Source organism: Solenopsis invicta, chromosome 2 (assembly GCF_016802725.1).
Source record: "Solenopsis invicta isolate M01_SB chromosome 2, UNIL_Sinv_3.0, whole genome shotgun sequence".
NCBI classification, from domain to species: Eukaryota; Metazoa; Arthropoda; class Insecta; order Hymenoptera; family Formicidae; genus Solenopsis; species Solenopsis invicta.
The window spans coordinates 11,224,604-11,249,096 of NC_052665.1; the positions used below are offsets into that span (position 1 = coordinate 11,224,604).

At 35.2% G+C, this 24,493-nt stretch overlaps 2 protein-coding genes across 4 annotated transcripts; one reads left to right on the plus strand and one right to left on the minus strand.

Moving 5' to 3' along the window:
• Positions 1–649: 649 nt before the first annotated feature.
• Positions 650–23,086, minus strand: LOC105194968. Of its 3 annotated transcripts, none has more exons than XM_039457724.1 (3): positions 22,939–23,083; positions 18,911–19,258; positions 650–3,276 (listed from the first exon to the last, which is right to left on the minus strand). In XM_039457724.1, the coding sequence occupies exons 2-3, from the start codon at positions 18,925–18,927 to the stop codon at positions 2,310–2,312; spliced, it is 984 nt and encodes a 327-aa protein (XP_039313658.1). In that variant the 5' UTR covers positions 18,928–19,258; positions 22,939–23,083; the 3' UTR covers positions 650–2,309. The 3 variants fall into 3 exon arrangements, with proteins under 3 accessions (XP_039313658.1, XP_039313663.1, XP_011158421.1); XM_039457729.1 differs by lacking the exon at positions 22,939–23,083 and adding an exon at positions 22,511–22,722; XM_011160119.3 differs by lacking the exon at positions 18,911–19,258 and having other exon boundaries at positions 22,939–23,086.
• On the plus strand, positions 19,215–20,599 carry LOC105194967. Its single transcript, XM_039457749.1, has 3 exons — positions 19,215–19,478; positions 19,979–20,236; positions 20,332–20,599. The coding sequence occupies exons 1-3, from the start codon at positions 19,366–19,368 to the stop codon at positions 20,543–20,545; spliced, it is 585 nt and encodes a 194-aa protein (XP_039313683.1). The 5' UTR covers positions 19,215–19,365; the 3' UTR covers positions 20,546–20,599.
• Positions 23,087–24,493: the final 1,407 nt, after the last annotated feature.

The following is a 24,493-nucleotide window of genomic DNA, read 5'->3' on the forward strand; positions in this document are numbered from 1 at the left end:
TTTGTTAAAATAATAAAAAAATATATAATTAGAGAAAATATGAGGTTGTAGCATTTATCCTTCTCGTTTACATCACTAATATTTTTATCCCGAAAATACTCATGAAATATATATAATTATCCAGCAAATCGTTTCCTCGTATTACACGTGAAACGGTAAAAGAACGTAATGTGTAAAAACAATCTTCGTTGGAAAAAAAGACGTTCTCTTTAGTATTTTAAATTTATATGGTCAATTACCAAAAAATGTGGTCCCAGAAGCGAGCGACTCGTCACCGGTGTAGTCGTTGCTTGCAGATATTAAAGTAAATGCACTGTAACGGGTTGCGAGGGTTCTCATCCAGATACAGAGTGGTCGAGCAAGGTCATAAACAGAGATCTGTAGATTCATTAGTTTCTGTTTCTTCGCGTCATCTTACTGATGAAAAGCACCTTCTGCTTGATATAATTTTTGAATATATCAAGTGTTGCAACAAACTGCAATAAAAATGTATATACAAAATGTTAATAAATTGTGGATGTTTAAGTCATAAAGTTTAAACACATTTAAATTAAGAACATGGCTGTAAAGTTTTAAGACTGCAGATACACGAATGAGCTTTTACACATAAAATATAGGGTTACAAATTTTCAAGTCACTAGTCGAAGTATACAAAGAGCTATAAATATTTTTATTCGTTACACTGAATGCCTCGTTACAATCGTGCGCGCTTACTTACGATATCTAGAATATAGAAAAAAATATATTTAACGTAAAAGATTCCTGCGTGCATGCGCATAGGAAGAGAAAATTTACATGTTGTATAAGAACATGCGTATTGTCCAGTCTTAATGAAAGGTCTACCTATAATTATATGGAAATATCTTATGTCGATTAAGTATTTGACATAATCATGGAACAATCATGTTTACGTGTTTACGCACGTATAGAAATACGTGTGTGTATCTGCATGTTTTCTTTAAAATACTGCATGTTTATTTATAAAAATATACAATTCAATGATAGAAAATTTGTTAGGATTATAGATGATCTTTCAGCGGAGGAAACAATCGTCGATCGTATACCACAAAAATCTTACTTTTAATCAGATTTGTTAAAAAAATAAAAATAAAAAAAAACAGAAGCTGTAACTCAGTTTAAAATCAAGCTCTGTAAAAAGAGAATAAATTTTCTGTCTCATAGCAAATTAACGTCACGTAAAACTCTTATATTAATCTAAATAAAAATATGTTTTTTGCTTTTCTTTAAATCTTACATAAATTAAAAAAGCAGATGAAGAAATAAGAAGAAGCTACATTATATATATATTATGTAATTTGTGAATGATAATAGTTTAATTGACATTTATATCATATATGTAAATAGTATGAATATAGCTGTCCAATGTAGGACAGACATGGAACATTCAGTCATAATCTCAGTAATACTATCGATTCAAGTTAGCAATATCGGTAGTTTCCGCAAACACGCAAGTAAAACAACAAATTGTTTCTTTTCTCAGTTTTTTTTTAAGTATTTACTCGTGAGTTTTGTATATTCATTCCTACGATCAAATCAATCGTAAAAAGTCTTTTCTGATGATGCTTCTCAGTCTTATAAATATTTTGACATATTCTTTCAGTAACAATTGGCAAAAAATCAGAAAAGAATTTTTCATTCTAGCAAAGTTGCCTTTTGAAATAACATATTTTCATAAAGAGAAGTAGATGCCTGATACCATTATGCGGAAATTTTTGGCTGCCTATATAGATACAATGGATACTGATTATTGTTATTATATTAATACTTGTAACATATTTTGTGAAAATATGATATGTTCAAATTCCACTTGTTAGTTGATTGTTAACAAAGTACAAGTTCAATTATTGCAGCAATGCATTCGTTCGTGGTTTCGTCGCGATTGATAAAATAGATTATTCTAATGTGATGTCGTAAAATAAAAATATTCGAAAGAACGAATTATCAACAAGCTGCGATGATGAAACTTATACTTGCATTTTTAACATTTACTTATCTCGATACCTTTTTTATAAGTAAAGATAATAACGATGTATGTTTAACAGAAGTGGAACAATTTGCGGAATGCACATGGTCTCGAGTAAGAATGACTATGTGCAGTATAGGCATGAAAGTCTGTTTCTTTTTTTTTTCTCTCTCCTTTTTTCCTTTTTTGCATCTTGTCGTTGTCAATGAACAGTGATTCCTGATCCTGTATTAACAGAGTAGTGTACGCATCTACTTAAGCTAACAGGCTCGCGAGTCACTTAGGATATTACACGATTATGCACAGTTACACGAACAGTTGAAGATTAAGGTAGAAGGGGATGATAGTATACTGGCTTGCGACTCTTCTCCATAATATAGAAAGCCTTAGGCTTGCCATTTCCGGGGAAGTTCTTGTGGATGCTGGTGGAACCCGTCTTGGTGGCGATTGGCGCGTAATACGACATGGCAGCTTTTTTTCTGTGCTTTTTCATCTTCGGCACGGTGTTTCTCGAGCCATGAAGCTCATTGGTCAGGTGGATCCTGTGGATGTTCAAATCGTCCAATCTGTACGCCTTGTTGCCGACGTCGTTCTTTTTCGTCGACTTGAATTTAATATTGTCATTGTCGTCGCTCGGATAGCTAAGCCTCTTGTCATTATTTCTGACGTGTTTCGTCACTGGCTTTTGATGCGGATGCAGTTTGTTATCAGCGGCACGATACTCGTAACTCTTGCTGGTCGTATCGAGCGGATAAAGCTTATTCAGCATGGTTTTTGTGGAAAAGGTTTGGTGCTGTTTATTCATATCCTCCAGCTTTTTCTTGGCCTGATCAAACCTTAGTTGGAGACTTGCGCGCTTCTTCTCCGTCATTTTCTTTACGACCGGTAAATTCCAATGATAAATCTTGGCGGGTTTACCATTTCCTGGAAACCCGACCGGAAAACTCGGGCCGGTCTTCGTCACTTTATCGTCGTTGACGGATTTGTGAGGCTTCGTGATGGTGTAGTACGGAGGGCTAGCCGGAAGCTTCACGATGTAAACGTGGCTGTCGCGATGCCCATGGCGACGACTGTAAGGCTGATGTAGGCGCATTTGCGAGCTCAGCCCCGGTGGTTCAGGTCCGGCTAATCGCTTCTTATGATGCCCATCGGGTATTTGAAGAGGTGTCAGTCCGAGTCGATTTAGAACGGCCGCGTTGCTCGTATGAACTGTCTCGAAACTTTCCTCGGAAGTGGTCGCAGTGACGAGACTACTGAAGAACATCAGTAGTGAGCCACTTACGAGAAGTAATCTAAAACAAAGATCTGGATTAAGTAAAAAAAAGTCACTGAGTCACTGACATATATAAATATATAAATGTAAGATTAATCAAAATCAGAAGATTTATCGTTTGTTGCGTGTAATTGATTCCAAAGAACTGTATAAACGAGATTCCAACGATGTCGCAAATAAATGTCCGTTCGAGTCTCGAGATCTAGATGAAGAAATGGCAGAGTTACGCCGACTTGGGAAACGATTCATCATGAGTCATTCACGATCGCCACGTCTCGCGTCGCGCCAAGTCAACGAAAGAAATCGTCTAACCGCAAGCGTTAGTGCCACGAGCGATTCAAAGGGAGGAACCGTGATGAGCCTGAGCTCTCTTAGGCATCTGGCCGCTCGTAAACCTGGTTACGTCGTGGAAAAAATTTTAATGAGAAAGAATTTCGAGCGAGCGCGAAAGTGATGACTCTCTGCCAACGAGGCGTCTAGAAATTTTACGAGGCGAGAAACCCACAATGCAAAAACATCATGACGATAAATAAGCGTCAATTTGCTCTGCTGTTGTGAACCGCACATTGCTGGTGAACCGCTCGATGAATTACCTTTCCCACTTAATTACTCGTTACGAGGATGAAGTATGTTAATTATTCTCCGTCTTACGATAAGACGCATTATGCACGTCTGGGATGAAGTCGACGTTTCAACAGCTCATCATCTAAGAATCATTTTAATAATAATTCATTCAAAAAGAAGCACTTCCTATGATTTCGTAATAAAATATGTAACAAGGTTATTATAATGAGGCAGATTGAAACGAGAAGCTGGAAAATTAATTTGTAACGCGTATAAAACAGAAGCGATTACATATAGAAATGCGAGCAGCAGCATTCTTCATCGAGAGAGCAATGAAATATTCAGTGACTCGAGTGACTATGTTTGGTAAGCCAATGTCCATCGGTCTTGGAAGTTGGAACGTCCGTCATGCAATAGCCATAAATTAATATGCCAGCCGGACGACTCCCTCGTTGTGAAATTATTCCTCCATCCAGCAAGGTACTTGACATGGTCATTCACAACGACATGACGCTCGTGCTGCATCTAAAGAAGCGACTGGAAAAGAAAAGGTGAAATACGATGAGGGGGAGGAAGAAGAGAAAGAAGATTGCGCGTCCCTTGTGCCAAGAATGATCGAATGTTTTTCTATGATTTCGTAATTAGAAACAATAATTGATAAGAGATGTTTTATATGCAGCATATGTTGTATGTAACACGGATAGCATACAGCTATGTTATTTTTGCAATTGCGACTCTGAATGAGATGCAACCAAAATCTAAAATGTTTAGAGAATAAGGAAAAATAAACAACATTTACAACATCACGTACGTAGTTATCGCTATGCCACACTCATAGGACCGAGCCATCGTAGTAGAATGTCGTGCAGAATATTAGTTTATGGATAATTGTATTATTCTATAAAATGTACATTAAATGGGCTGCCTTCGCTTCGACCTAGAAGCATACTGATCGAGATATAGCGTAAATAAATGCCTTGATGTTACGCTTCTAAGATTTACCCATCATGATTTTAACGAAAGTGCAGTACTCATGATTTATATAACTTTAAAATCAATATAATTTCAATCTGTCAATTTAACAATACTAATGATGTATCTGTAATTAACTGATACATCATTATGCAAGATATAAATACGCCAACAAAATATATTAACAAAAAAAAAATACTTAATATTCTTTCAATGATTCTACACTCGCGATTTTGCATTCAAGTATAGAAGTGAGCATTTGGACATTTGAGAAAACAATGGTGCCGCGATGCGGAAAAGTGCACTGGCAGCAGCTCGGAAGAACGCGGAAGAGGACTCGATGCTCGAAGAAGAGAGAGTTCAGATTAGCCTGACGAGGGGAGAAGCCGAGGAGTGTGAAGAAGAAGAATAAGAGGAGCGGAAAGTAACCGCGGGGTCCGAGCACGTGCACGCGCATACAGGTATGCGTGAGAAAAGCTCACAGTCGGAAATCTAGCGTATTGATGGAGAGAGATGGTGAGGCAACGCCTGACCGGAATGACGGATGAAAAGGAATAGCAACGTTGGCGTCTCGCGCGGCGATCGGAGGAGATTAATCTTCATGATCATCCGCGCTCTCGCGCGGAGTCGCAACGGCCGTGCGGGCTGCCCGTTTTACCACTCAACTTAACTCGATTTACCTGTGATCAATGGATATCGAATAGCTTGACTCTCTTACGAAAGTTATTGGCAGCTCTAAGTCTCTCGCCTCATCTAGCATTTCGTCAACGTACGTGTGTGAAGCATGTTCCCGATGCAACCCGTTCCCTCGACCATACGCGAGGTATTTCAAATATTTAACGAAGAGACCCCGAAGAGCCTACGGTCTGTGACCCTTCGTGCCTGTGAGGTGTGAAAAGCACCTTTCCAAGTTCGCTCGAACGCTCATCAACGTTTGTGGATCATCGTATTTCGCGTACTCCTGCTATGTAGTAGATAAGATTTCTGCACTCGACTATGTACCCCGTGAATGTTATGTGAACGTTACACGCGCTGCAATGTCTTCGTATATATGAGATAATGTTTTACATAAGGAAAATGCATGAAACAGGAAATTTATTATCTAGATAGAAAAACCACAAAAACCGATATAATATATGTCAAAATTATTCGTTAATTTCTCCAATTTCGTGATACATGAGACGATTTAAACGTTATTTATAGTAACATCTTATAATCATGATTACAAAGTTATATGCGCGTGTCAGTTGAATATGAAAAAAAAAAAACGGAAATGACGAAATCTATTCGTTTTCAGACCCGAGATAAAGAAAGTAATTTGATGGAGTCTGGACTTTAATTTCACGCGATTGCGCTTTTCAGATTACACTTCGCACCGTCTTGTAATTTCATATACCGCAAATATGATTGCACAGAAATTAATTTTTTAGCATTTTTTTCTAAAAGTTAAAATAGATAATAAAATATAAATACGAACATATCAATATTTTTGATTTTTCGTCTCAAACACCGTTACACTTCGACAATTTAACTCATCACGACATAATGTCAGGTTTCCAATCATTAAACTCTCCGAGCCAAATTATTTGTTTTTCCTTTTTTTTGGCATTCGTTAAGGAAACATTCGGCCATTAAGAAAAACATTTTGGATAAACGTACATCTCACGTAACATTCTTCAAAGTGAACACACGCAAATCCAATTATGTCAATTATCAGCGTATCGGTGCACGCTGCAAATTACTCTTCGGTTATCTTAGCTCGTCTTATAATTATAATCTTCTTCTCTTGCAAATAGTTTGAGAATTTAATCACTCGTAATTGATTATTTCCGCAAATTTACACGCGATATCTGACGTGAAAATCAAATTATCATATTATGTCTCACATGTTCGCGGAAATGAAATTTATAAATGCATGATGTGTTGAACAGATTTTTTTTCCTAATGATCAATCATTTCTATAAATAATTGAACAAGCAATTTTTCGCCCGTATTATAATTCGAGGAAGGCGACACATTCGTTTGCATTTCCATTTCTATTTGCGAAAAAACAAAAGCATGTTCCAAACTCAGCGTTCTCATAACCGGGCAGTGAATATTGTCTTTTCTCCCCAGTATCTGAAATGCTGTTCAAAATATAAGCGGTAAACCGGTTGTTAACCGGTTCGGTCGCTCTAACGAATTTTTGGAAGAATTTTCGTGCATTTTCTATATAAAGCAGTTTTATGTAAAGTCAAAAAATTGTCGCTTTTTTTTAGATGTCGTGAAAAACAAATTCGTCAATGTGAAAACATACGCTGGTCGTAACAGATTATTATCACTTGATCAGATTGCTTCTTATCGATTTGCAAATTGAATCAATCCAACTTGATTGTCTCTACCTTTTTATAAATTCATTGTACGATCTAATGAGATTTTGACAAAAACGAAATTCCAGTCGCTTTATGAGGCAGAAAATGCCATTCGATATCCAATTTTGTGCCGCTAGCACTAGATCGAAGGGACGAAGAAATATATTTGTTATTACTATACAAGTGCCGGGATCGGTCCAGCAATTTTGCACCACTGTCGGCGAGCATGAAGCTGAAGCGGCGTAAAAAAAGAAAGTAAATATCGATGGAAAGGAATGAATTGGCGGCGGCAATGGTGGCCGCTGGAACGACATCGTCGATTCCGCGCCGTGTCAACCTTATATAGAACTGGCATTCCCTTACGGCTCATTAAATCCACAAGCCACTGCCGAGGAACGATACTGTGGCGTGCAGACAGACGTGGAAAGAGAAAAAAAAGAGGCTAGAACGAAAGCCGCGGAAAAACGTGGACGGCCACATGCCCGGATGGAGGTATGTCCTTAAAGTTCCCAAGCGGATCTTGAATGGAAGGAGCACGGAAGTAACGAGCGACATACTTCTTGCCTTTTGCGCGAGAGTAATGACGAGCGCGAGGGGAACGTCCAGTAGACGTATTAGCGTGAATGACTCTCGTTAGAAGGAGGTGTAATAACTTTACTTCCCATATAATCAGAGATCTGCTTTAATCCTCGCAATCATCACGCTCTATGCTTTTTATAGTTCTAGAATTAGTTTAACTATTATAGCCGTGCGCTACGCATCGTTAATTAATCTGAGAGATCGATTTTACCACTCCCGCATTTTGCTCCGATTAGCAATTTGCCGTCCACGTTGCAATTTAGATTACGATCGCCAACGATGTACCGGAAGAATTGCGGTAACGCAATTTACGACGCGACGTGTGAAGAGTTTTCAAAAATAGTTTGAACGATTAAAAATAATGAGAAAAATTAAATGTCGTTGGACGATTAATTGTCCCTCGCAATAGAGACAAAAATAGAGAAATGGAAGAATGCACAATGTAAAATTTATATTTATTATAAACTGCACGGAACAAGTTTTACTGAAGTATCTAAAAATAGAACTAAATACAGATCTGAAAATAATTATGTTGGATTGTTCAAATTGATTGCTGGAATGTCGAAATTTTTTGCAACATGCTCGAATATCTGTCATAATTATTTTGATGGTCCAATAAAATTATTTTTAAATCTTTATCCAGCTAAATTTTTAGATACTTTAGCAAAGTCGTTCTTTCTGTATGCTTTATACGTTCAATAATTTGAGAACGACTGCAATAAATTTAGATTTTACAATTTAATAATATATATTTAATATCTATTAATATTTTATTCCTAAATTATTTTAGATATGTGTGCGTTAAAAATATATAATTACTAAAAGGATAAGCAAATGGTCAAAGAGATAGAGAAAATCTATTTCCTTAATGCAAAATAACGCAAACCACAGTGGCAAGCTTAGGTTTTCTTGGCTATTGTTTCGGTCACGTAGCCCTTGCGCCGTCTACGCGGAAGGAGCCCGAGTATCTCAAATACGTAGTATCACGCACATTGATCCTTTGTCTCTAAGGCTCGAGGCAGCCAAGTCTCGACTTGGAAGATCGCTCTCTTCGGACTTGGAAGCTGAGATTTCGTCAAAACAACGGATACTCTGCGCAGCAAGACGCGCTAATTGGCGCAGTTACATACTTGCAGAGATGCACATCTCTCTAATTAACTAATTGGATTACGCGAGAACCATAAACGTTATGATCTGTCGCGAGAATATGACAGTCATTCCATTAACATTTCACTGCGCGCATTAACTTGTTATGTTGTCGCTTTAACCAACTTTAATAAAGAAAAGAAATTACTTTATCAAGCGGAGAGGATCGGAGTGCAAACTCGTTCTAAATAAATGTGGAGAGTCCGGAATCTTGGATAGATAAGCTGGCTAATTGGCTCGAGTGCGGATCCAGATCTGGACCTGGACTTGAAGTCGGAACCAGCTTTCTAGCGTAACGCGGCGCGTTGCTAACTTGAGAATTTTATTACCAAATTTAAAAGACGATGTTTAGTAAACGATCTTTCAACAACTTTTTTTATAACGTGTGACTACATAATTTACATGTTACTACATAAGAGCTGATAATAAAGACATACTGGATTAAATACGAAATGCAACGTTGTACAAGTGCAAGTAAATAATATTGATATTCTGTGTAGCATTTATCTTTTTTATAAACAATATTGGCAACGAGATGCAGCGTAGGAACCTCGTTGTACGTATTGAGAAGGTGACGAGCGTTGAAAAACTGTTTTAACGGAGTTTCTTACGTGTCGACGCCAATCATACGAGGAAGTGTGAACGATCTCAAGAATCTCGTTCTCACGCGCACCATTTTCCATTCTGCACAAGCTTCCGCCTGTTCGCACGCAGATGCAATCGCATTCGTTTGATTATTGCACAAGGGACTATATAACGAAAAGTGATGAGGCTAAAGTAATGGACTTAGAAATCAAATAGTTGCTAATTTAATAATTTAAGTTTATTGATCATCAATTAATTCATCAATCTTGTCGACAAATTTCCTCGCTAATTTTAATTCATTATTTTAACAATCGATTATTTTCAAACATTTGAATTGATCTTAAATCTAAAGATTCTTTCGTTTCAATTATTTTGTTGCAGTTAGTTTTATTTAAACAATACCAGAGACTTGGTTGATCATCACCTCTCCGCGCAAAAGGCAATGGCAAACCACTGAGAGTACCTTTACCAAAACCATGAAGCAAGCATGCATGAGCATGGATCAAATGGAGCTCACGATCTTCAATCATAAACTTGAGAGAGAAAGACAGTCTTATTTTTGAAATGCAAAAATTTTACGAATAATTGATAGAAACGACAAATACGAGTTGGAAGCGGTAATTAAACAGTAAATTAAAAATAACATTTAAAAAACTTTAAAAAAATTTAACTTAATACATAAATATTCAAACGTTTTGTTTGTCTATTTCCTTTATCTAGAGAATCGAAACGTTTTTATTTTTTTATGTAAACGTTTCATTTATAATTTACTGTGGTCTAATTATTGCGCCCGACTTGTATTTGCCCTCTCCATTGATACTCATTGCCAATATCGTGAGTCTTATAATATTTATTGGTTAATATATTAATTATGTCGTTATGTCAATAGAAAATATCAATAATAGAAAAGTTGATTAAAAAGTCTCAACATAGTATTGATATCTCTGAAATAATTGCTTAATTTTTGAAATGGTATGTCTTTGTAGAACGAATCAAAACAATATCGAGAGCAGAAAAGTACATAATTTTTCTTCTTAAAGTAAATATTATATTTAATTCTTTGGTGGAATATTTTATGACTGTATAATAACAAAAAGAATGCGCGCAGAGAAAATGTTGCACAAAGAGCATTCAGCATTCAATTGGCGATCATGCGGCCGTTAATCGATAGTATCGAGCAGCGAAAATACAATAGGAGAAGAAAGCAATGATAAAAAAGAAACGAGACCAGTCTCGAGCTGAGGAAGCTGCGCCATAAAGAGACGAGAATGTAAAGATGGAGTCTGAACTCTCTCGACGTAACCAGCCACGTCCGAAAGATCCGTTCAATATTTTTTCTTCCTCCGTTGCTTTCTTCTCGCCATCTTCTCCATTTGTCCCAAGAATCTCTTTTGTCCTCTCCATCCTTTATTTTTCCTTCCTGCAGGTTTCCTACAACAAGACTTGACTTGTGCTTCGATCGAGCTGCGCTCGGCACAAAAAGATGAAAAAGTATTTGATTGCTGAACTGTCTACATGTCGAACTCTGAAGTTAATTAAATTGCCGCTGTCTAAATCGTCAAACGTGTTGAACCGATAATCGATTCGAGTAATTGATACGTATTGTGCGTATAATTATATAAGTGGACCGCAAATTATTATGCACAAATTTGTTTTTCACAAGAAAAAATTGAGAATTAAAGTTTAGATAATTTGTAACACGTTTACAACACATATTTATATATACGTTAAATATATTTATATCATTCAATATGCATTTTCAAAATATATGCAAAATAATATGCAGAATCTCTCTTAAATATCTCACTTGTCTTTACGTAAAAAAATGTCAAATTATAATACTTGAAATCAATTCAATGATCTATAACAATATAATTTTTATACGATCTTGATAAAAATCCAGAAATGTACAAGAAAATAAATTTTTTTAGATTCTTATTAATCAAAAGTGCAAACAGAAAGAAAAAAAAAATATGGAAAAGTTTCTCGAATACTCGTGTTATTACGTATACATATTATCTAATTGCGTAGTCGGAAATCTGCACAATGCCTAAAGGTCCAAACCCAGATCGTTAATTTCGCGCTAGGCCTAACCCTGTCATTACGTATCTTCGGCAATAAACTTTGATTATACGCTTTGCACCGAGGAGGAACGCTGAGAAGGAAACTCGAAAAAGGCTAAAAGAAAGAAAGAAGAGATGCGAGACGCCGTTATCACCGATAATTGGAGATGTATGCGCTACAGCTTCGTAAGAAGCGATTGTTTCTTCCACGCCAAATTTTTTTAACCGTCCAAGTTTGAATATTAAACGTTTCCAAAAATAAAAAGGGTAATGCTCGCTTACAGTGTTCATTCAGTCTCATATTCAATTTATATTTATTGAGCAAAACCAATGGGATTCTAACATTCAAACGTAATAACAAAATATAGAAGAATATTTGAAAGAAAATCGTTTAAAAAATCAGAAGAATACTTGCTAATTTTTTTATTTTATTAGCTCGTTAATCTTTTCACGTTCATCATAACGATGAACCAGAGAACATTAATACGACATTAATATGTGCGGATAAAACTGCCGAGGAGAATTGGTAATTAGTGATGGTGGAAAGAAATTAACGGTTAATCTTGCACGCCACTTCATCTATCGTTTCACGACCAATTGAATTTTGTTACGTAATTCAGAAACATTAAGAGTATTTTCATAGCAACGATTTGTCGATCACGGCGGTTCAACAATCTCGTAAGAGAGATATAGTGAAGTATCTATCAAATGGCACTAATGGCCGCTGTGTCAAGCGCAGCGCGTGCGAGTCGAGAGCGTGCGCACGCATAATACTTGAGTACGCGCACGTGCTCGTATCGAATGGTCGTTCAGGAACAACCTATTGATGCTTATTAAATCAATGTCGACAACCAGGATTTAAACCTCCAATTACGATTAACTGCAGTTTATCTATTTAAAACAGCCCAGCGATTCTTTCTTCAATAAAATTGCTAATAATAATTAAACATGCGTTTCGAGGCAGATGAAAAGTATCTTGACTATCTAGTTCAACAAAAGTGTTCTACGACGATTTTTCGTTCAAGATCAAATGAATGGCACACAAAAAGTATTGTAATAAAAAACAGATTTGCAACCGTGAATTTAGATTCGAGTTGCATTATTAATTCTAGGTTTCACGGAACAATTGAAAATTTCAAAGCGAAATATAAAAGTGTACATTCTTTTAGTCGAATAAAAAGGATTTATAGAATTTTGTGGTTATTTGTGGACCCTAAAGGCTGAAAATATTCGTCTACTTGTCTGAAAATTTAGTCGATTGTTTCCCACATCGTTTCGCTTTGTGACTGCTGAAATATTCATGAGTGAACGAGCGTATCCAACGCACACGACTCCGCACGAATCACAGACTCTAGCTTCTTCCCTTTCCATCCATATCGACTCTTTGACCTCAGCACCATTCTGCATAACGGTGCATCGGCCTGGACGTTTGCCTATTATGTCACTATATTCGTATAAGGATGCTGTACATAACCTAAACAGAAGTTCCTGGAATTTTCCGAAGCGACGATCAATCTTCGTGATACGGTGAGAAAAATACCATTCGTGTCAGACTTGATGAGACCTCAGCCGCCTGAGCCGCCTGAGCCGCCTTGCAGCGTGCGTATCACATAAAGACGGGAAAATGTAGACAGCGGATAAAAGACGTTAAATTAAAGAAATTTCGCGCCTTCTTTGAAGTGCATATATGGGAGACGGATGGTACAAAATGTTAATTGTACATGGAAAGAACGGTTTTGCTCAAGTATCTACACTGTTAAAAATGTCATGAAATTCAATGTATTTTTAAGTTGCACGAGTGTATTGAATTTTATGTATCTATAACTAAAAAGTATGTGCATGAAATTTAGTGCACTTTTGACACCATTGAATGTTTTTAATGTTCCTGCTTGAAATTTGCTTCCGTTACGTTACATTAAATTTTGCTGTCCACTTTTGACAGTGTAAAAAAAAAAAACAACTAGATACAAATCTGTGAAAATAATTTTGTTGGACTATCGAAATAAAGTTATAAAAAGTTCCAGCGTGATGAGCGATATTGCAAAAAATTTTAGCACTCTGGCAACTAAATTATTTTGAGAGCTAAATTTTTAAGTTTTTTATAGCAAAACCGTTCTTTCTTCGCGTGCGTTCACTCCACGATATATTTTAATACAGAAACAGTATTCTAAATCGTATGCGTTTATAATTTAGAATGCGGATATAAATTAGAAAGAAAGTCTACCGTAATCGTTTGCCGCCATCGTCATGTTATCTCGTATACGTAATAGCGTTATCAGTGTAGGATTTAATAGACGTATCAATAAAATGCGGATATGCATGCATACATCGTTGTACGTTCACAGACGTACAGTTATGGCCTGCAATTATTTCCGTAATACGTAGGAGTATCATTTTTCCCCGAGTCTCGGGCGCGCGATAATCCTATACCAGGCTGTTATTTGCGATTCGTTTCATATGAGAATTTCTGTATTTGCATCGTCATGCTGTCTCTGGTGCTCGCTGCATCCGCGCAATCCACATTACCATCGACTAATTACGTCTGGGCACGATTTGAAAGAAGAAAGAACCGCTATCGTGCTGAGCTGAAGATAACATCGAAGAATCGTAAGTATCGTGACTGTCACGAAAAATTTGTATCCCTATATTCTCACGTTTCATTCATCAAATGTAAATTGATGTTGCATTTAAATATTTCATTATTTAAACGTTGTGAACAACTTTGATTTCCACATTACTGGAACGTGTGGAAAACCCTAAGAGCAGAAAAGGGGAAGACAGAAGAGGAAGAAGATGACGTTAACGCTGCCGACAATCGCGAAGGAGGAGAAGACGGTGTAGAAAAGATCGTAGAAACATTTAAAATCGATGAAAACGTGCACGTTCGCATTACTCGCGTGCCGATCAGTGCTCACACCGTTAGACACACGTTTATTACTCTTATTTATGCGTCTACTTATGCACGTCGCAGGCAGGGCGTACATGTGCGTCGGGCACATAATATATCGCACGTTCCCAATCGAAATGCCACCCCACGTTCTATTCACTCCTTTACTCGAGGGTCTCCTATACCAATAAATAGACCTGCCTCCTGAAAATGGTCTCAACCTGTTCTCTCTTTTTCCCACACGCACACAACGTGTACAAATATTGTATATACGCATAAATAATTCTGCTCATCATTTTTATCAAGACGCATTTCTCCTCCAGGTACGTTCACTTTTAAAAGGTTTTAATATAACATTTAGCTAAAATTTACATACACTGAAAAAAGTTTTATATTCAAGTAATTATATTTAATATCATTTCCTTGATTAAAATGAATATTAACTAGTATAAAATAATTTATTTTTAAACTTACAAAATGTTTTTTTTTTTAATCAAAGAAATGATGCTAAAACAAATATATTTACTTGAACATAAAAAATTTGTTTTTAGTGTACTTATGCATAACGTAACCTTTAAGAATACTACACTGAAAAAATTCTGTCTTTAATGTGAATTAAAACATAGATTGATTTATTTAAACATCGAATTATCGAATTAACTCATCTAAATTTGATTCATTTAACTATATTTGTGTCTTGACTTTTAATCTTTTGTTTCATTATTGAATTAACAAGATATTTCCAATTAGATTAATGCTGTTGTATAACGCGATAAATAGCAAATTTCTTTACGAGATCCTTTTAATATTCCTATACAGTAAACAATATTTCGACAATGTTGCAGTAATATTTTCAACATTTCTGCAATATTGCTGAAATATTCTGTGCTGCATGGATTTTATGTGCGCTGAAGAAATTACTTATTCACAGCAGAGAAAAAGCATCGCAAAATATTGTTGCAACGTTTTTGCTATTCTGTGCTGTACGGGTAATTACACATTTTTATGAAATATTTTCAGCCTAAAGAGGAAAGTGTGTATGCATGTGTATCAGTATGTATGTACTTTTACTTATATCGCGAGATCATTCCGCTCGAAATCTACTCGCGTTCATTAACGAAGGAACATGAAGATAATTAAGAGGACCCGTGTGGCGGGGGAAGAAGGGGGGAAGTAAATTACAGGGAAAAACTTGGCATCGCGCGAACTTTCCGTGTAATAATCCGGGACGGGGGATGTTTATGCCCTTGACATGCACACGTGAAAAGAAGAATAAATAAATGTCCTTCGCTCATGTCTAGAGCGTGCTCGTAGCGCTTTCTTCGGGCTTTTATTCGCTTTTGTACCACCTTCCTTCCTTCGCTCATATTTTTTTTCCCCCTCGCAACGACGCTTGGTCTTTTCTACCCTCTGTATCGCTGATTAACACACGAAGCGGATGGTGCCCTTACCGGCGATTGCCCGCACGGGGAAAAATGACGCGAGCGAGCGTGCAGTAGCGCGTGGACGACCCCTAGCAAAAAGGAAAAAATGCACTTGTATACCCCCCATAATGCCAAATTACACCGGCCTCTCGGAAATTCGTCGCGTCGGTATAAAAGCGCGTTATAGCTTCTCGTCGAATATTAGTTTGAAACTGCGCGACGGCACGCTACATACGCGAGAGTTTTCATCCGCTATTTGGTTACAAACGATATCGTCAAAAGAATTTTTTTTATACTCGGAAATAATAGCGCGCAGGTATCTTTTGCATTTGCCGTTTCGTCGCTCGCACGAAAGTATCCTGTTTCACAGTAGACGTACATGAAAAGAACGGTTTGTTAAAATATCTAAAATTTCAGTTGGATACAGATCTGAAGACAATTTTGTTAGTCCATCAGAATTATTATGTTGAACTTCTGTAAGCGCTATAATATTCCTAGAATATTATACGAGTATTATTAAAAACTAAAATGACATTTCGAGAATATTATTCAATATTTTTAATATTATTTTAATTGTATAGGAGCATGGTATTAATGTTACATGTTCGTCGTTATCATTTATATAATATTCGTGAAATAATGTATTATTTCAACATCCGTGGCACATGTTATAAAAATGTTCTTACGAATATTATTTTTTTAAATTAAATGTAATTAATGTAAATTATTATAAGTAAAATTCATAAACTTAATAATTATTATATTTAAAAATCATAATATTCCCGATAATTTAAAATATTAAAGTAAATGATATTATTTACTTCTCATATAATATTTATATAACATTCATAAAATATTTCAAGTATATGATTTAATATTGTAGCTAATATAATAATATTGTAGCGCTTATAGCGACTCTCAAATTGAATTACTAGAATGTTAAAACTTTTTGCAGCATTGCTCATCATGTTTGAATATCCGTCACAATTATTTTAATGATCCGTTAAATTTATTTTTAAATTTATATCCAGGTAAATATTTAGACACTCCGACTAAATCGTTCTTTCCTTGTAGGCAATACGTTAAAAACGTATAATGCGGTCGGCTTTTATTTCCTTTCGTCCGGCGACTTTTATTCCATTCTGTTCGTATTATTCCAGCAGTTTATTCGCGGATTATTTTCTTCTTTATATATATATCTTTTTTCTCTCCTTGATATTTATGTACCGTTATTCGACGCGATTGAACACGATCTCACCGCAGACACTACCGTATCGATATTAAACCGCCAAACTACGTTCATTGAACGTCACCACGCTTCATTAAGATAGATCATCGAACCGTGACGGTTGATCGATGATGCGGTCAGTGATGCAATTGAAAATACGATCGCTAGATCCTCGATCTACGCGTGTCGAGGTCTAGACGCAAAAAAAGATGAGAGCCTAATGACGATTTACGCATCGTGTAATTCGAAAGCCTTACAGCAAACAGCCACGATCAATACTTTCTTGCGTTTGTCCGATTCCATTCGAAGTTAATATTGACCACACTCCGACCAGGCTCCGGCCTGGTCATTCGGCGCAATCCATGCAAATTCAATGAAAGTTGCAAACGCAAATATTTGCAAGCACTTCCTCGAGCTTTCAGATATACGAGATGAAAGATTCTAAAATATTATATTCCTCTTAACGTATTATATTCGTTGTACCAGGGCAATGTATCTTGTAATATAAAAGCCCCTGAAAATAGCCATCTGTCTCGTTGCCTAAAGCCCAAAAGAAAAAGAGTGCAGCCAGCAGAGCCAGGCGGAATAAAGATAAAAAGGAGGAGGGAGAGTGAGGAAGAGAGAAAAAAAATGATGAAATGAACAAGAATGAGCGAGACGGAAGTGAGGGGTGAGGAGAGAACGAGCGGAGCAGCCGAAGAGGCGGAAAGTCAATATTGCGCGCGATGGGATACGTCGGAATTATTGCCGTATTAAAATTTATCGGATATTGGAGGTGCGTCTGGGTAAACTTACTTCATCGTGCGCGTACACGTCGTTTACGGCTTTCCAATATCCTAACGCATCCATCGCGGCAAAACGTCGAGATCGAGTAGCCGATAAACGATTCGCAGCGAGCGAGTTTTTCCAGTTACTTGAGATTCAAACTCGATCGCGTAAACGTGTCTTTTGATTCAGTCAAGTTCAATGAAACGCCAAGTAAAATGAATGGGAGAAATTAACCGAATGTCCCAGATAGGATCAACCATTGTTACAATATTGCTCCAATGTTTTATGCTGCTTAGGATGTTCCTTGGTTGGTGGCGTATTTAGTTTTTACAAAAAGGGAGAAGATTTTCGTATTACAAATTTAAACCGTGTATTAAGAGATTTTCAAATTGTAGATGACGCAAAAGTGACGGAGAAATTTTGTGTAAACCAAAATGCGAGTATCTCTGTACAAATGACGTAATAAATACATGAAATGTAGGTGCAACAGGAAGTATTCGTGACGTTTGCATTGACTGCGCTTGGAACGTGCTTGAGAAAGAGATACACGATGTGGGGAACGTCGCTCAAACTGTCAATATTGAAGAAAATTCTGAGAATATTATTAGTAATGCAAAATACAGCAGAAAATCATACGTCTTAACTTTTATTCCAAGCACTTGTGATTGAATTGGTTGGTTTTGTGTCCTGTCCCTTATTTTTATGAGAGAATTACTCTCACATATTAGGAATATTTGTGTAAGTAATAAATAAAGAACATATGTATAATATAGAAAGAAAACAATTCGCAGCTTCTATCAAAATTATTCATTTGGTATATACATATGCCCAATCAGCAGGCAATGTTCTTTAAATGTTTCATAAATTTATTCTTTATATCCATTCATTATTCATTCTTTATTCGTTATTATTTATCATTTATTCTTTAAATATTTAAAAAACCCTGTCTGCCAATTGAGCAATATCCAAATGAGTTAAAGTAATATTTTAACAAAATAGATTGGGAGATAACATTACTTTGGAGATTAAAGGGCAACCTTGAGAGCTAATCCTAAGATAATCTTAAGTTAAAGGAAAATCTCTTACCTAAATTCTTTGTGCATATTTTTTCGCCGGTTTAAGAAAATTCACGACGACAAAGGTGTACCGTATTGGGCGCAAGTGAATTTCAGCCGACGAAATTTGCACGATATACTGAAAGCACCGAGCAAGTCAACACAAATCCGATATGAAGGAAACGAGCGCGCGACGACGACTGGACTCCATCCACTGGACTCTCGCTGATACCGGGCGCAGAGCGAGTAATGCGAGTGGAGTCACGCGAAGTACGTCGACGAGCACCGACGGAGATGGCCGAAGCTCCATTTGAAAAGCTGATTGTCGCGATGCCGCGAGTCCTTCGTCTGCCAACTTCATTGTGCCCGAATGTAAACGCTGCGCAGTAAGCAAATTTTTTTTTCAGTCACATATATATTTAGATAAATTTCAAGTGAGATTTCCAACTTGCTGGATGATACATATTCCAACGATTTAATATCAAAATGTTTAAGCAACACAGAATTAAATCTCGTAAAAAAATGTCTAGAAATCAATGTAAAATCCAATCTGTAGCATCCAATAACCAATTTTCAACGTTAGATGTCAATAGCACTGCGTAAGTAATAGTTTTACAAATATAAAATTATCTAATCCTCGATTTCGCATATTTTTCATTACAACTAAAATTTCATAATATAATAGCAATATCTTTATAACCCATAGAATAAGCGTCTGTTAATTGTAACAAATATTCTGTCTCTCGGAATCACACAAGATTTAAAAAAAAAGAGATAAACAAGAAAAAGATACATTAAGCTATTCCAAAATGCAAAATAATATTCTTCTCATTTAGTTTAATATTGTTTATAAAAACGATCCCATTAAGAAAAAAAACTGATAAAGTGTTTTGATAAACTGATTACTGTATCAATAATTGATATTACTGCATCAATAACTGATGAAATATCATCAATTATTGATATAGTAATCAGTTAACTGCGATACTTTATCAGTTATTTTTTTCATAGGTCTTTCTAGAGTTTACGGAACAATTATAATACATAATTTTATGTTACACAATTTTATTTTAGAATTATTTTCTAATTTTTTTTTCAGTTGCTCTACTAGGAAGTCGAAATGTACCTTCTCGACAATTTCATCAGCGATATCCAATAAAAATTGCAAATCTATGCTAGTTAAACAGCCAAAACAATTTATTACTAAAGCGCCTAAAAATGCAGCAGTGCATTTTGGAAATTTTTATGGCCTTTCGGATGATGTAGAAAAAAGATATTGCGATAATTATCTAAAAGAAGAAATAGCGACGATTAAAAAACCACATCGCTTAGAGTTTACTAGGCAGATGGTGCACAAGTAAAAGATTCTCTCCGCTATAAAAATATTAATAAAAAAATATTTGTAAATTATTTTGATAAATATCTTGTGAACCGAAGATTGTCCTTTGCCAGATTGGAGAGGGCAACTGACGCGGTAGATTACATGCGACAAGTGTCGGTTCTTCTAAGGAAGACAGTAGAACCACCCAATTTCAGATTGAATCAACTTCTATCTAAAGATTCAATTCCTAACGCAAGTCGAAGTTCCTCGGATTATCCACTTTGGTACAAAGAGCCTAAAATATCCTTAGTCTTCTCAAATCCAATCGCTCAACTTAAAGCATAATCAATAATCCTGAAAAATAATTTTTAATAAAATAAATAAAAACGTTTTTTAAAAGAATTAAGCGACAGGAATTATTTTTAACTCGTGTTTAATTGTTCAAACTTATATGCCATTATATTAATTACAATAATCAATTTAACAACTTCATCACTCAAAGTAATTGCAAAAAATTGCAATTTATTTTAATCAAATATATAAATTCTTAATTATTTATAATATTAAGAATATTAAATGTTAATGACTTGTTTCTATGATATTTTAGTTCAACTGATCAATCAAGTGCAACAAAAACTTAAAAAATAAAAATAAAAATAAAAATAATCAACTTATTAATCAATTCAAATGTTTAAAATTTTAAATACATGTCACTTTTTCCTCATCACTTAAAAATGCATCACAAATAATTATGGTATTTTGCATATTTTTCATCTATCAATTTGAAATGCATTTCATGCATTTTGGTAAATTCATCATAACTAGTTAAGAAAACAAAGGACAATTAGATGATTGATGCACGAAAAAAACGTGCACGAAAAAATTTTTAATATCTGTTAAAATTTAACTACATACAAATTTGAAAATAATAATCATTGGATCATCAAAATAATTGCATAGAACATTCAAGCATGATACTTATGCAATGCAAAAGTTTTAACATTCTAACAACTAGCTTGAGCGTTCTGCATAAGCATTTTGATAGTCTAATAAATTTTTCAAATCTGTATGTAGCTAAATTTTTAGATATTCTAGTGAAACCATTCTTTCCATGATTGATTGTACTTGCATGTATAGATTCAATCACTTGAATAATCTGTTTTATTTGAATGTACAATATATTAATATATTATATATTAATATATTAATATAGATCTTATAGTTGCTGTAACTAAAGGATAGCTATGTAAAATAAGACAATATTTTTTTTTATATAATTGCTCCATATTTCAACATCAGCTAATTGAAGATGGCCTAATTCATATATCAGTGCATGATTATGCTCTTTTAATCTTATTTTCAAAAATGTATATTTTTGTTCTGCTTTTACTTTTCCTAGATGATTTAATTTAATTTCAGCCTTATTATTAATCAAGATTAATTAGAAAATACATGTATTGTAATCGTTATTTGTTATAACAGTAAAACAATCTATCTTTTGTTTTCTAAAAAAAAAAACAATAATTAATTAATGTTATAACGGCACATAGATTGAGTATTATTCAAGTTGCAAAGCCGCGAGACAGAATTCATTTCGGTATTCACTCCAGCGTACTAATTAAGAGCCGTGGTCATTAGTTTGCATGATGTTATGTCATAATTAAGCGTCGCTAGACTATTACGAATCCCGCTGCTGGAATAATTAATTAGGTCTAGATGAATTATAAAGGTATACAAGTGAAAACATTGTTAATCCAAGTTCTAAGTGACGACCAGAAATATAGCGGTCATGATCGTATTTGATTTCTCGTTTCTCTAATTGTTTTTATACAAAATCCTCGAGATGTTTAATAATGAAATATTTATGTAAAAAAAACAGGGAAAATATACGCGACTTAAGATTAATAATATTTCGAGTTTGAAAAAATAAAAGGGATAAATTAATATAGGAAAAGAGTGCAGCTTATTTCCGAAAAACAAAGGCTGATGTTATCACAAGATCGGCTTACGTATTGTTTTCGCTTCAATGATAATTCAAGGGGAGATGCACGGAACGTAGGGTGGTACTTATCGATTATTCCGTCTACCAGCGTAAAGACGAATTCCATGTATCTTTAACGAAAGCGAACATCCGACTACCCAGACTACCGAGTGGGAAACGTCAGAATAGCGCGGATAGATGCGTTTGTTTTATTAAAACGAAATTCTATATTTCTCGGTAGACCGAAAGATATGATCAGATTTAACTCTAAATTGCGATCGTATAAAATATGACGATTCAAAACAATAAAATGAGTATGTAATGTTCACCTGATATTTAATTCTCTTGTCATTAATTTATTATTTATATAGATATATCTGCCAAAGAAATCAGCATGCAAATATGGAACACAGCACTTGATAATATTTGAAAGCTGTGATTTATCATATATTATCAGCCTCACATTATTTGTGAATAGATGATTTACAAATTATACTACGATGTCAATGCACTGTACAGGTTAGATCTCGGAAAGCTCGTCACTCGCGACTGTTGGCACACCTGGCGAAAGGAACGCCGAGGAGAGTGAGAGCGCATACACGAATTTCAAATCGTGCCGCTTTCGTGCGACTGACTGATTCAGTCGTATTGTACCAACGATAATTAACGTGAACGCAACGAGGACGAGACGCAAATATGTACCGAATTGTAGGGACGAATAAACAGTAGATACGAGTATACTCGTAAATCGACTCACCGTTCGCCGCTGGTTGCTCCGTTCAGCTCAGTCTCGGCCGCATCTCTCAAACGTTCGAGCTCAAAGATCCTTCTCCCGACCTTTCGCCTCGATTTACACTTTTGGCACGAACGCGCGATCCTTTACTATCGCCACTTCTTTCCGGCACTCACGCGCGTCGAAAATTCGGAATACGAGGCAATGGAGAAGATGCGAAATGATGAGAAACGCGATTGAACGCGACAGGGGGAGGTCACGTGACCGACTCTGTGATTGGCTGGCGGAAATGTGCAGATTTTGCATTGCGACGTCAATGTATTGGCCAGCACGCATCACGCAGAATTACCGATGGTTCCTAACTATGAAATTTCTTATTTCATAATTTTTCAGAATGCTTGCATGTAAAATTATGTGAAATTCTTCAGATTGTCTAATGTTTTTTTACATTTTTTATAACTTCTCAGACCGATTTCATAATTATGAGAAATTTTTCATAGTTTATCATATTTTTCTTGAAATCTCTCTGGTTAAAGTTTTTTTCATAAAATTTTTATACGAATTGGGACATTTTTCAAAAATACAATTAGAAATACTTAAAAAGTCTATATCTTCTCTTAGAATTTTTCATAAATTTAAATTTTGAAATGTTTTGAAATTTCTTATTTCACAATTTTTAAAAAATACTTCTTTAACTTTTTAAATTTTATAACGTTTCATAAAAAATTATACAGATGTTCCGAAAAATGATACAAAAAGAATCTGAGAAATATTTTCACGAAGGGCCTGTACGTGTAACTCGGTTCTGTAACCGAGCGTCTGACATCTATGAAGCGTTTAGTGAACTATAAGTGCAAGTCGGTAAGTCAACTCAAACGGTAAAACGTGGGAACAACCATTAATGAACGCCCTATGTACCTACCTTACGCTTTTTCTTAATAGAAATAAATTAGAAAATAATTAATAGATTTGATCGACAATAACTTAACATACTTTATTTTATTTAGGAAGAATACGTTCAATACATTTTGAACCGTCATATTTTAAAAAATCTTTACGACTGCCACTGCTGGGGTACTCTCCAAAAAGAGTTCGTAAGCTGGAAGACAATACAATTAGACAATAAACATATATTTCTGTTCGTGTAATGAACAGGCAAATATGCGAACAAAACAGAGGTAAATATAAGAAAAAAAATTATAAAATTTACTAACAATAAAATATAATGCATTAATCTACACATCTCTATCATTTTCTCTACCTTGAATATATTTTTTCAATTTTCTTACACCAATATTTTCAAATCTACTATTTCTTTCTTATATTGATTTAATTTAAATATAATGAAACATTTCTTATCGTTCACAATACTGAATGCTGTTTTGCATTATATTCTTATATATATATATATATATATATATATATATATTTTAATATTCATTTTATTTTATTCTTCAAATAAACATTTCAAAAAATTAAAATATTACAAAGAGCACTGTAAGTATACTAAATAATACATTTGAATGTACCGCGAAACAATGACGTAATCTGGTGACAATTCTGATTGATCACTCGACTG

What these genes read in the sequence shown, in the direction of transcription:
- LOC105194967 (XM_039457749.1), top strand. Translation starts at nt 19,366, where the DNA reads ATGTTTAAGCAACACAGAATTAAATCTCGTAAAAAAATGTCTAGAAAT. An exon ending in TTAGATGTCAATAGCACTGC is followed by an intron (nt 19,479 to 19,978) that starts GTAAGTAATAGT and finishes TTTTTTTTTCAG; the next exon opens with TTGCTCTACTAGGAAGTCGA. An exon ending in ACTAGGCAGATGGTGCACAA is followed by an intron (nt 20,237 to 20,331) that starts GTAAAAGATTCT and finishes GTCCTTTGCCAG; the next exon opens with ATTGGAGAGGGCAACTGACG.